Below are 12,097 nucleotides of genomic sequence, written 5' to 3' on the forward strand. Positions count from 1 at the left end.
TTGTCTTAACAAAGTGACAAAACTCTCATGAGACCGACATGAAGAAAAAAAAAAAAGGTTTACTTTTTTTTTTTTTAAGCTAGAGAAAGAGCAAAAATAGGATGAAAATTCCAGTCTTTTCATCTAGAGACAAAAATATCACCCCAAAAAAGAGCATTTTCCAACATTGTGTTTGGAAAATTTGTAAGAATAACAAAGGTGTAGCTATATTAACTATACTTTCTCATCTTTATAAATCATTTATAAAACATAAATGAATAACAGAAGGAATGCTTTTATTAGCAAAATAAAAAATAAAAATAATAATAATAACACAAGCTTTTAATACCTATACCAGGAAAAACAGTCAATTTATTCAAACAGCAGTGTAGAAACCAGAAACAAACAACAAACAAACAAAAAATTAGTTATTTTCTTGTGGATTTACATTTCAGAGTTAAAATCTCTTGATGGCTTCTAGGGAAGCCTTAGGTCTGTAGTAGTTCTCAGGAAATAGCATTGCTGACTGCAGCACAAAACAACTCAAATTGTGCTGATTTGGTAGGCAAAGCCTTTGAAACCAGTGGAGCTTTTGGAGGAGTCAGAATCTTAAGAAATACAAATATTATTTCAAAGGGGAGGGGGAAAGCTCTATTTCCAAAAGGAGCAAAATTGGAAGGCAATTAAACTCCGCAGCATCCTAGAAGCCAACACAAGGCTTAACTTCTGAGCTCAGCTTGGACTGAAGCTCATGGTTGAAAGCTGATACGGGCTTTTCCTAGCGCAGGGATAGTTAAAGCATGGTCCAGCAGGGCTGCAGCCTGGATATATTCTATTTTTAAATGCTGAGACACAGCATGGAGACCATGCAGCAATCTGGTAAAGCACGGAGAGTTAGGAGCAGAGCGGTGGTTTTCACGGTGCTATTTCTGAGGACTTCACCTCTGTCAGCTGGATCAGTCCAGCTTGTATAAACCAGGTTTAGCCCTGGCAAATTGTTGATGTTCCCTGGTGCTGAGCATGGGTTGTCTGTCCCTGTCGAAAAGCATGAGGCATATCTACACTTGAGGCTCATGCTTGTGTTAAGAAAAACTATTTTGTGAAGGGAAGGAACACAAAAACTATTCTTCCACCTTCCTCTCCTGATGGTGCCCTGTTATGAACAAAGGTTGTTTGACTACCAAGACCAAAGACGTGCTCTAGTACATTAACACAGCTGAAAAATGTGTCAGCCATGGATACTGATGCCTTAACCTATGTTGCTTGAGCAGAAGTTTGTAAATGCCTAATGTAAATGTCTAATAAAGACTGTGATGAATTTTTTTTAATGCGATAATGAAGAAATGGGATTTACTTCATATTTTAAGAAATTAGACTATATCAAATGTGTAATAAAAATATTTTCTATAGGATTTTAAAATATATACATATATAAACTACCTTAATTTTTAATGCCCTGTTGATATTGTTGTGATCTCTACAGTATCTAAATCTAACTAAACAAGGCTGCCCAGCAACCTCCATTATACCTCAAACAGTGATTTCAAAACTTGAAGACTTGTCCACACTGTAAATGAAACCTGCTTGAAAACAGGATCTGAAATTGTCTGCTGGGCCTGTAATAGTCAGGCTAAGTCTACTCCTGATTTTAGGAGCAGCATTAGGCCTTAGGCACAGACCCAAAATGAGGTGGGTTCCAACCCCTTTGGCTGGGCAACACAGAAGGCACCTGAGGGATTTATTGTGACTCTTAAGGCACTTCCTGGTTAAATGAAAAATATTAGAAATTTTGTTTGGAGTATTTAGGGATATTTAGAAACAGTCTTAAGACAAAGTTGAGCACATTTGCATTTCATTTTGAATAGGGGCCCAAACTGACCATAGGGGCCCATCCTGGACATAGCCTTTGCTCAGACACAGAAATATAGACTTTAGTCAAGCTTAAGGGAAGGGGGAAGCTTGGGGTGATGATGGAGCAAAGAGCATTTATGCCTGCATCCTTCCTACAGCACCCATCTCCATATATTCACTCAGCCTTGCTGGCCCAGTCCATGTGGAGCAGGTAAGAGGGCATCAGATCCTTCCTAGAAGAGCTCCTGTGCCTGCAATGGCCCATGGGGCAGAACAGGCACTTCCTTCACACTCATCCAACCACAGGCAACCTAAAACCGGTGACAGAGGCAGATGAATGAGGACCAAGAAGCAGCATGTGCTTTAGACTACAGTCTGGCCCTACATCCACCCAGGACACCATGGACTTGGGTTGGGGTTGTTCCCCCAACACCCAGATAAATCCAATTTCCATTCCTGATTAATTCCTAGCACCATGCCTAGAGCAAGTTCAGATTCATTTTCCATGCAAGGTTTGAAGCACAGTGTAGACAAGGTGTGAGGGCCAGATCCTGATCTAATGCAGGCAAAATTTGTCATCATCTTTGGCCTGAGCACTTACCCTTGCATTATACTTTAAGGTAGGTAGCATGGGAGTTCTCCTGCTTTAAAGAGTTAATATAGGGGATTTGACCACCTGCAGAGGAAAGTTTCTCACTGAGCTTTCGGTTCATCTGCTCCATGTGCCTGGTGTTTTTCCTAGCTTGCCGGAGAGACCTCTTGACTTTTTTCACCCGATCTCGCAGCTGTTTGTTGCGCTTCTCCAGCGTCGCCACCTTCTGCTGCAGCTTCTTCACTCTGTCCTCCTCCTCAAACAGGGCTTTCTGCACCGAGGAGCACATGAGCTGGGGACATCAGAAATGAAATAGGAACAAAAAGGTTATTAAAGTAAAAGTTAACTCAGGTGTTCATAGAAAGACCTCACAGCTCTTCAAACATAGAACAACTTTTTTGAAATTCTACTTTTTTGCATCTTTCTAGTAAAAGCCTCTTTTTCTTTTCTGTATTCAGATAATACCCCAAATTGTAGCTTTTGATGACACTAATAGTTCACAATGACTTGTGTGAGCTACTTTGAGAGACCTGTTGAGCTCATTGAGGCTAACTTGAATTTAAGAAGGAAGGCTGCCCTATTCATGGTCTGAAACTGGAGTTCAATCTAAGGTGTTGCCACAATTGTAAAACTCAAGATTAGATCCAGCTCAGAAGCACTTCAGAAACTCCAGATTTTGACATGAGCCTGCCCTGTGTTCTTTATCTCAACATACAAAATAAAGTCAAAACCTGCAAAACACAGTTGTTTTTACCTTTTCAAGCACGGAGTTGCCTTGAATAGCTCATTACTTGGGCTTCTTTCAGATGAAACCTTAAAACATAAAATCCTAGCACTTCCCAGGAGCATTCAAGATCCCATAACTTTAACAAAGAGGAGGTGCCTGAGATCAAGGACAACCCCACCAAAAATTCTGTGATCTAGAGCAGTGATCATGAAACCTATTTCTGCTCAGGCTGACGTGCCCTCTTCTGTTTTTTTTTTTCCTACAAAAAAGCATCCTGAGATATTTCATTGTGCATGTGGGATTTCCATCTGATTGTCACACCGGTGTGCTATGGGGAAAGGCAGTGTCTTCTGCTGAATTTGTCTCCTATATACATCTAGATTTTTAGTGTGTCTTTCAAGCACTCCTGGAGCCTAGATGGGCTTTCTCTGGCAGAACATTTGGAACAGTCAGGAAATCTAAACAAACAAGCAAATCCTCACTGTGATGATGAAGGATTACATGTTTCTTTCCATCTTCTTTTGTAGTACTTTCAACTAAAAGTTGGGGAGGGAGCCCGCTTTGATGAGTAATGCTTCGTTTGCTTTGGAAACCCCCAGCAGCCAAAAGCCATGGCTGGTCAACACAGAAACTGCTTCCAGTAGCCATAAGCTCTTGTATCTTGTGCAATAGCACCACAAGGCTTTACTAAGAGGGAAATGCTTACCCTGGTTGCCCTCTCACCAGGGATCTTTTATAAGTGCCTGCTAGGAAAACAGGGAGTTGAGACTGAGAGATGAAGGCCAGAAATTGCATGACAGAGGAGAGAATTTGATTTTGATCACAGCTCATTCCAAGAGCTATTTGAAAGCAGCCAGCACCCCTTGGCTTCTGTGTTTGCCAAACCCTTGAAAAGCTTTAAGCAGACCAATTCTTGAATTTAAGTCCCTACACGGGAGAGCACTGTTAGGAAAAGATATTTGTTGGGAAGGCAGAAGGTAGAAACTCCACATCCTGAGGGATTTCTGGTGTTTTTTATTGCTGCACCAATAGGCATGGCATATTACAGAGTCCAACACAGAGTAACAGAGAATTCATGCACCTGAAGTGTGCTGTGAGATGAACCCAACCATATCTCATCTACCTGGGCTGGCTGTGGGGGGCATGGCAACTTGTGATGGCTGACATCAGGGATGGCAGTAACCTCACCCAGAGGTGCTCCCAAACCTTTGAGGTTGGTCCTCTGTCAGCAGAGGTAGTACATGTGTACTGAACCACTCAGAAACTTCTCAGGTATCATCAGAAAGCTAGCCAGCTCATTTCCTTATGCCATTCCTCTTCCAGATCTTGACTTTCCAGCCTGAAGCCAATAGTTTAGAGCTTAAATCACCTGGAGATATCCAAAGAGATCACTGGAACAACACAAATATATGATTCTGTCAGAGACACACACCTTTGCTTACCAATGGGAAAATGATAGAAAGAGCCCAGTCCTGCAATCGCAGGACTACTAGCAGAAAAATGAACTCCTTTGCTCTTTCTACATGTGGAAAAATAACAAAGTGGGGTCCTTGCATTCTCGCCAGCTGGTTATAAATAACCTTTTTTTACAGAGCCCTGCAGTAAGCATCATGTACAAATGTGAGTGCTGTCCTACCCCTGCTGTTACTGCTGGAGCTGTGGCTCAGATGGATGCACCCAAGTTATTTTTAAGTGATTAGATCTGGTGCTGAGAGCTGTGCAACTGTGGCAGCGTGGAGCTCAGTACAGCCTGTATAGCTCACTAGGAATAAATAAGTGAGGAGTTAACCAGCCCTTGGCCCATGCTGCTACTCGGATACTTGTTGCTTGCAGCCAGCTGAGATATCCCCGTGTTGCGCAGTCCTTCCTATGGAGCATATCTACAGGCAGGAATTTCACACCCTATTTTCTCTGGTCTCTTGAAACCATAAATGTGCATAGTTTGCACTGATTACCAGCAAGATCAAGCTTTAAACCAAAAGCATTGCAAAAAACTACAGAGGAGTGGGTTTTTTTTGTTTGTTTTTGTTTTTCCAGTCTGCAGCTGTCACTCCCCTTGCCTTTAGCAGATGTGCTTCAACATAGATCTCCAAGCTGGCACACAGTTCCCTCCTTCCAGGCAAAGAGGGATGACACCAAGCATCCCCTGGCCTGCCTGAGCTGGGCAGGAGTGCAGGCAGCCAGGTGGCACAGTGAGAAGATGCTGAGAGGAGCCAGTTCCACCTGGTGCCCCTGAAGGGAAGAACGGATCTGGCAATTAATGGACAGCTGATGACTCTTGTTCCCAAAAGGTATCAGCAGCAGACAGACGGTTAAGCAACAGGTCAGAAATGCTGCACTTAGCATGGCATACATGACCACAGACCTGGGAAACTGGGTGAATGACCAGGACATGACTCTTCAGACAAATCTATGAATTATTTTTGGGGGTTTCCTTCTCAAGTTACATTATCTAGTGACCTATGCAAGATTTATTCATCCTGAACATTTCTGATTGCATGTCTGCTTGTTCCACAGTTGTGTTACCAAGCCATGTTCAACAGTGTTTAAACAAATCCAGAACAGTGGTAGAAGATGTAGCAAGAAAGGTAGCACAAAAAGAACCATACATGTCCTTAGGATTTAGCCCAGACAGCCTACAGCTGTGACACCACAAATTACATATATTTCAGTATTTGTCTGAAACATCCTGTCACAAATACACCCAGACTGAAGTCTCACCACATCTAGATGATTTACACATTCTGTCCATCTGCCAAACACATCAGCACTGTGTTACATCAAACTGCTTTTCTGAGTGTCACATTACAGGCATGTGAGCCCTTTACCAAACGCCCTGAATTGCCATATGTATAAATTTCTGTCAGACACACACATCTGCCTTCTATAAGCTTAATCAGAACGGGACAGTGGACAGAAAACCCTCCATGGACAGCGGTGTAGAGGGGGTGTTCTTCCACCCTTGTCCATCTGGTTGAAGTAAGTTTCAAAATCAGGCAGTGACCACCAAATCTTTCCTTTCATTTACCAAAGGGAGAAAAGTTAGTTTCTTGATAGCTTCTAATGCATGCTCCCTACAGACAGCACTGGCACCCCATTAACTAAATGTCTTTCAGGTCAGGTCTCCTAAAATATCTTTCACATCAACCAGAATGTTTGGACATAGGGTGTCATCAGCTAAGATAGTAGTGGGAATGTCTTTAAAAGCATGACAGTCAGACCTAATCTCCTCTGCATGGACATGATGTTTTTAGAAGAACTGGGCATAGGCCACGTTGGTTTCTTGTCCTCAAATCTTCTTCCAGACCCACACTGTTGACCGGAGCAGTGTCCAGCTGTGCTTGTGCTACCATGGGATGCTCCCTCAGCATCCCACACCCAGCATGGCCCCAACACAACCTGTTGGGAGTGTCCAGTGGAAGAAACAAGAGACAAGTCCCTCTGGAAATGCAGCCCAAGTGCAGTGGGTTGGCAAGCACAGCTCCTGCTCTGCTGCTGAGCCTCCTCCATGCTGCACCCCAGCCTGCTCATCACATCCCCACACCACTCTCCTCTCCCCTTTCCCTGCTGTAAATCTGCCCCACAGAAAAGATAAAAGCTGACTGAAGTTGCTGCATGTTGTCTCACTGCTCTGCGTTTTACCACTGTTAAAGTTATATAAAACATCTTAAACTGGAACCTCATGCAGCACGAAGCATATTCCTCCATCTCTCTTTGTCTCAGCACAGCAATAATTCATGCACTCTCTCAAGAAGATCTTGGAAGCCAAACACAGCTCTTTATTTTTCTTTAACTCCACCAGGATTTATTTCCCCAAAGCCTTCTGTGTGCTCAGCAAGAAGGGCTCTGTGCTTCAGGGGAAGCTGATATGGATGCGACACAGCTCAGGCAGTCAAACCTTGCCTCTTCTAGCTGGAGCAGTCCTCCTTGAGCCCTGCCTTGCCATTGACAGATTTCAGACTCTGAGCATCACTTTCTCCTCTTGTTCATCTCCTTTGGGCAGGCTAAGTGGGAGTGAGCATGCTGGACGGACAGACAGATGGTGCGGTGAGGGATAGGAGGAGGGATCTGGCAGTGGAGGGTATGGGGTTTGGGATGGAGTCACTTAACCTCCAGTTACCGGGGCTTTTCAGCCAAGACTAACACTCCCGCTGAAGTGTGGAAAAGCCCCTGTCAGCACTGTTAAACCATCGTGCTGGATGGAACTCGGTTAAACCACCTCTGCTCGCTGCAAGACTGCACCTTTGAGAGACACTGAATTAGGGTCCTGGGGCCAAATCCAGCATCACTGGCATTAACGGGGATGAGTCGAGATTTCCATATGGGTTCATATGGGTTCCATATGAACCACCAAGATATATATGATCTGGACAGAGAAGGAAATTGTGGTGGTTGTTCTTGCAAGGATAATAGGGTCAGCTCTTGCTGTGGGAGGTGTAAGGCTTGTGGCATAATCCAAACTGTTAGAGGTAAGGACTTCACTGGGGTAGGAAACACTGCCCACAAGGAGCCTCTGCCAGGCTACATCCACCATGAGGTGTCCTGGCACTGCAAACAGTGCCTTTCTTCCTCATACCACTGCCCAGTGAAGGCAGATTTTCACTTTAAAACTCTAAGTGCCTAGATAACTTGCTCGGGCTGAGGTGGATCCCACCCTGAGGCCCACAGAATGGCAGCTGGCACCACTAGCTACCCCAGGGAGGCTGCAGTGGCAGCATAAGTGTAGTTTTCTTGGAGTTTGGAAAATTTTGCCCTGGAAATGGACTCAAATCCATGTCTATGGTCAACTGGGAGGTTTTAAAAACAACCCTGTTAGTTCTGATCTGCATCAAACTGCTGTTTGGTGGAAAGCCACCTGAAGAATCGTTCAAGGGCCTGCGAGGGCAGCTCTTGGCCTATGCCTTGGCAGGTCTCTTGGCTGCTGCTTGGCCCTGACGTTCCCCTGAGCAGATGACAGTGGCCCATCTCCCTGGAAAATAGGAGTGATGTTTACAAGCTGTGACAAAAGGGCCCGAGTGCCAGCAGCTCCACCAAGACACCAGCTCAGCACAGAGGATGGTTTACTTCCAGGGAAGAGTGCTTTTCAAAAGGAAAAAACACCCACAACTTAATCTTTTTCTTCTGATCTCTTTTTTTTTAAGCTGAACAACAGATTTGTTTAAAGAAGATACTTCCCCGTGATGAAGTATTTTGAAAAAACAGACCTTCCTCTCTGGCAAGGTGTCTGAATTTCTGGTGGCTCCTTGTCTGCAGTGGGTACGGCAAGCATTCATCATAAAACCCTGCCGTTTGCCTTCAAGCTTGGAGCCCTCGCATCCATGCTCCCAGATTAAGGGTGGTTTTGGAGGACACGGTGGGATTAGGAGGCACTTGAGGGCTGGTGAAAAGACTTCAGTGCTGAAGGTACATGGATAAAGGTCTCTGGCCCCCAAACCACAGACAGATCGTGGCCTGAGGCTCTTCTTTCCCTGGAGACTTTGAGCCCTGAAGCCTGAGATGCTGCTAAGGGGGAAGAATAGCAAGGATAGCAGGTGACAATCTGACCCCATCCCATGTGCTGTGGTTGGGGATGGTGGTGGAAATGCTACTCTGTGATATGTGCTCTGATCGTTGCCAGCACCCAGGAAGGGACCAACCAGCCCATTCCCTATTTTTGCAAAGGAAAAAAGGCAATCTTTAAAGAGGAGAGAAACCCCACTAACCAAGAAGTCAGGAAAGGAGAAAAAAAGAAAAAAAAAAAAAAAAAAAAAAGGTGCATATGAGCCAGGCTGCCTACCACAGGCATTTAGCTTGTGCCAAGTGAGCAGATAAGTCAGTCCTGACAGTAAATCCCTAAATTCCCTGCACAGGAACCAGGAGACAGAAGGTCTCCAGAAAGAGAAAAATAAATCAAGAGGGCAGGACCTCACCCTGGGGCATCTCCAAGCCCCTTCCCTCTCCTCACTGACCACGCAGGCAGTGCAGCGTGGGTGAGGGATGCACACCAGGAGCCAGCCGGCTGCTTTTTCCAGGGGCTCTGCGCTCGCCTTGTTTCCTTTCAAAGCATTCCTCCCAGCGATTCGCCCGAGATGCCACAGGAATGCAGCGGTGAGGGAGGGGAGCAGCAAAGTCTTGTGTCTAAGCGGTTTAACAGGAGCAGCCGTCGTCCTCCTCCTCACTCCACTGGAGCTGCAGAAGCAAAGGCTGAGCACACGAGCGTTGGGCTCAGCGCTTGGTGTTCAGCCCCACCAGCCCCATACCTTGTGCTTTCTGCATTTCCAGGAGCTTCACAGCTTTTGATATCGCTCCTGGCTCAAGGCTGGGTGATGGTTGGGTGTCTGAGATAGGGCAGGGCTGTGGGTCTTGAAGCCCTCCCAGGAGTTTAGCCCCAGGGAGAGGTGGTGCCACCCTGTCAGCCTCTTTGCTGAGACCTGCATCCTCCCTCTGTGAATTCCTTTACTTACAAGGAATTGCATTTGCAATTTATATCCTGCAATCAGCATCTGTTCTGGTTCCTTCTGAGTGCTGTCCCAGGTGGTAGATATTCCCAATACACCCGCACAGTTCCTGGGGAACACGGTGCAGCTATTGATTAAGCCAGTTGCTTAAAAGTAAATGACACCAAAATTTTAAGTGCACTACCCAGCTCAACCTTGCTGAGCTTAAGGAAAACTATTTAAAGCGAAGACTAATGCATATTTTGAATAAGGAAAACAATGTCTTTTCTCTGTTGCTGGACGCAATTTAGGTGTTGAGAATGAAGGGGTTTGCAAGTCTGTCTCACAAGCCTTGCTGCTTCGTGGATTTTTGCATTTTGCTCTGCCTAAATTCTAAATTTTTTTTTTGCTTTTTTTGTAATCATTTTTGTCTCAGAGCTCAGGCTGCAGTTTCAGCTGGGCTTCAAAAATCTCGGTGAGACTTTTTTTTTCTATAACTCATACAGAAACTTTCCATTTCCACAGCTACCAAACTTTCCAAAACTCACAACCCACTTTAATTTCCAACTCAGCTTTTCCCCATGCAGTATTATTAGTATCACAATAAGGCTAATTACATCTGATATGCCTAAAACTACTTTGCCAACATACCTTTCCCCAAGCGTATTGTTCTCAAATTGAAAGTTGCTGCATGACCGTGTCTCCAGCTAACCTTGTTTTCCTTGGCTTGTATTTCAATAGGATTAGGTCACTATTCCCCCTCCAAACACAATGAATTAATTAAATATCAATGAAGGGATACAACAAACAAGACCCAGGCACAAAATATGTTGTGTCCTTCCCTCTCGCTGATGGGAACCCAGGGAAAGGAGACATGGCTGATCAGTGCAGCACAGCATCTTATGCATTGCTCCTATTTATTGAGATGTCAGTGTTGATTTCTGAATGAGCTGGCCTCTGCTTCATGTTAGAGTAGTTCCTAGAAAGTTCATTTAATGGTCCTGTTAAATATGCACCCTTATATGACAGGGTAACAGTGAAGGAAGTGCAATATGTTCAAATAAATCTTCCCCAGATGTAGATGGAGATGAGAACCAGCATCAGCTGGTGAGGAAACATATGTACCTTTACCAATAGTCATTTCATTAAGAATAATATTCGTTTAGACCAAGGTTATAACTGATTTGGGATATTTGAGCATGGTGTATGTCACTGTAATGTGTTACAGCCTGGAGAATTTCCCTGGAGGCCCTGGCAGAGGTGACCAATGCTCTGGTGTGGTAGGTGCTGTCTGGATGGCTGTAAGCTTGGGCTTAGATTAACCATGGCTCTTAGGAGTACAAAATAGGTTGAAGCCATGGGTGGTGGCAGGATTAGAGCGGCTGAACCAAGACGTAACAGCTGTGCATGAACTGCAGGTAGCACTTGGTAGCTGTGGCAAATGCTTACGAGGGCCCAGCGATGCCACATGCACCCAGGGGAGAGGCAGTCAGTGGCCACACTGAGCCCTGACCTTTTCAAATCCCCAATTCCCCATCCACAGTCCTAATATGGTGTTTAAATGGTCATTTATTGCACACAGGAAGGTTGTTGTATCATTTTTTTACACTCACACAGCACAGGAAGGATAAGCACAGGAATATAGCCACAGCACAGCCCCCCAAAAGAACCAGAGAATAAGGTACTTCACAAGAGGTGGGAAGAGATGGGGGCAGGAAACAGGGAAAAAACATCAACTGAGGGTTCAAATACTTCAAAACCTCCTGTGGGTAAGGTGATGCCAGAGCAACAGGTCCCCTGCAGCAGGTTCAGAGCACAGAAGCTGGGTGCCTGCACCCTCTGTGCCAAGAAGTTAAAGCACCATTAAGAGACCTCGCAGCCCCAACTCCTCTTCTCCCCCCATCCCTGGGGCTGGCTGCTCCCAGGCAGTGCATATATATAAACCTTTGTTCCCCTGTCACTTCTGGGTCCAGCTGGAGAAGGAGAGAAGCAGAGCAAATCCCAGCAGGGGTCAAAGAGTGAGCTCATTGCGTTAAATGTCATCTCGCACAAAAGCACAGAGACGGGGACATTTGCTGGAAGTGGATCCCACGTCTCCCCCCCATCGCATATATCAGACCTTGGGGAAGTTTTATGCACAGGAGGAAAACCCGTGCTGAGAAAGGCAAATGTTTGAAGTTAACGCAACATCTATAAAAGTCGTGTTCCCCTATAAATCCCTCTGCTCTGGACATTTTGGCTTCATACTTCACATAAGCTGCTGCTGCTCAGCTGCCTTTACAAACAGATAGGATTTCCTTGGCTGTAGGCTTGGCTGGGAACCCTGCTGCTGCAGGAAAACTTCTGGGTTTTGAAGAGCAAAGGCAGGTGCCCTGGTGCAACCTGCTGTCCTCTGGTGCTGCCGGAAAGCTGAGGTGTCCTCATCTCTCCTGAGCATCCAGAGGAATTGACAGAGCCTTCTTATTTCATTTATCAGATCCACTTGGGTGCAGGAAAGCAGGGGGATTGAAGAGGGCATACTGACACCTGCAT

At 45.2% G+C, this 12,097-nt stretch overlaps 1 protein-coding gene across 1 annotated transcript in view; it reads right to left on the reverse strand.

Moving 5' to 3' along the window:
- Nucleotides 1-286: 286 nt before the first annotated feature.
- CCDC3 (coiled-coil domain containing 3) overlaps nt 287-12,097 on the reverse strand; it is a 39,776-nt gene continuing 27,965 nt past the window's right edge. Inside the window, 4 exon segments of the mRNA XM_032207439.1 lie at nt 287-2,350; nt 2,353-2,425; nt 2,427-2,467; nt 2,469-2,714. Coding sequence (XP_032063330.1) covers nt 2,327-2,350; nt 2,353-2,425; nt 2,427-2,467; nt 2,469-2,714 — 384 coding nt within the window. The 3' untranslated portion in view covers nt 287-2,326.

The sequence above is a fragment of the Aythya fuligula genome, chromosome 1 (genome assembly GCF_009819795.1).
Source record: "Aythya fuligula isolate bAytFul2 chromosome 1, bAytFul2.pri, whole genome shotgun sequence".
Lineage (NCBI taxonomy): Eukaryota > Metazoa > Chordata > Aves > Anseriformes > Anatidae > Aythya > Aythya fuligula.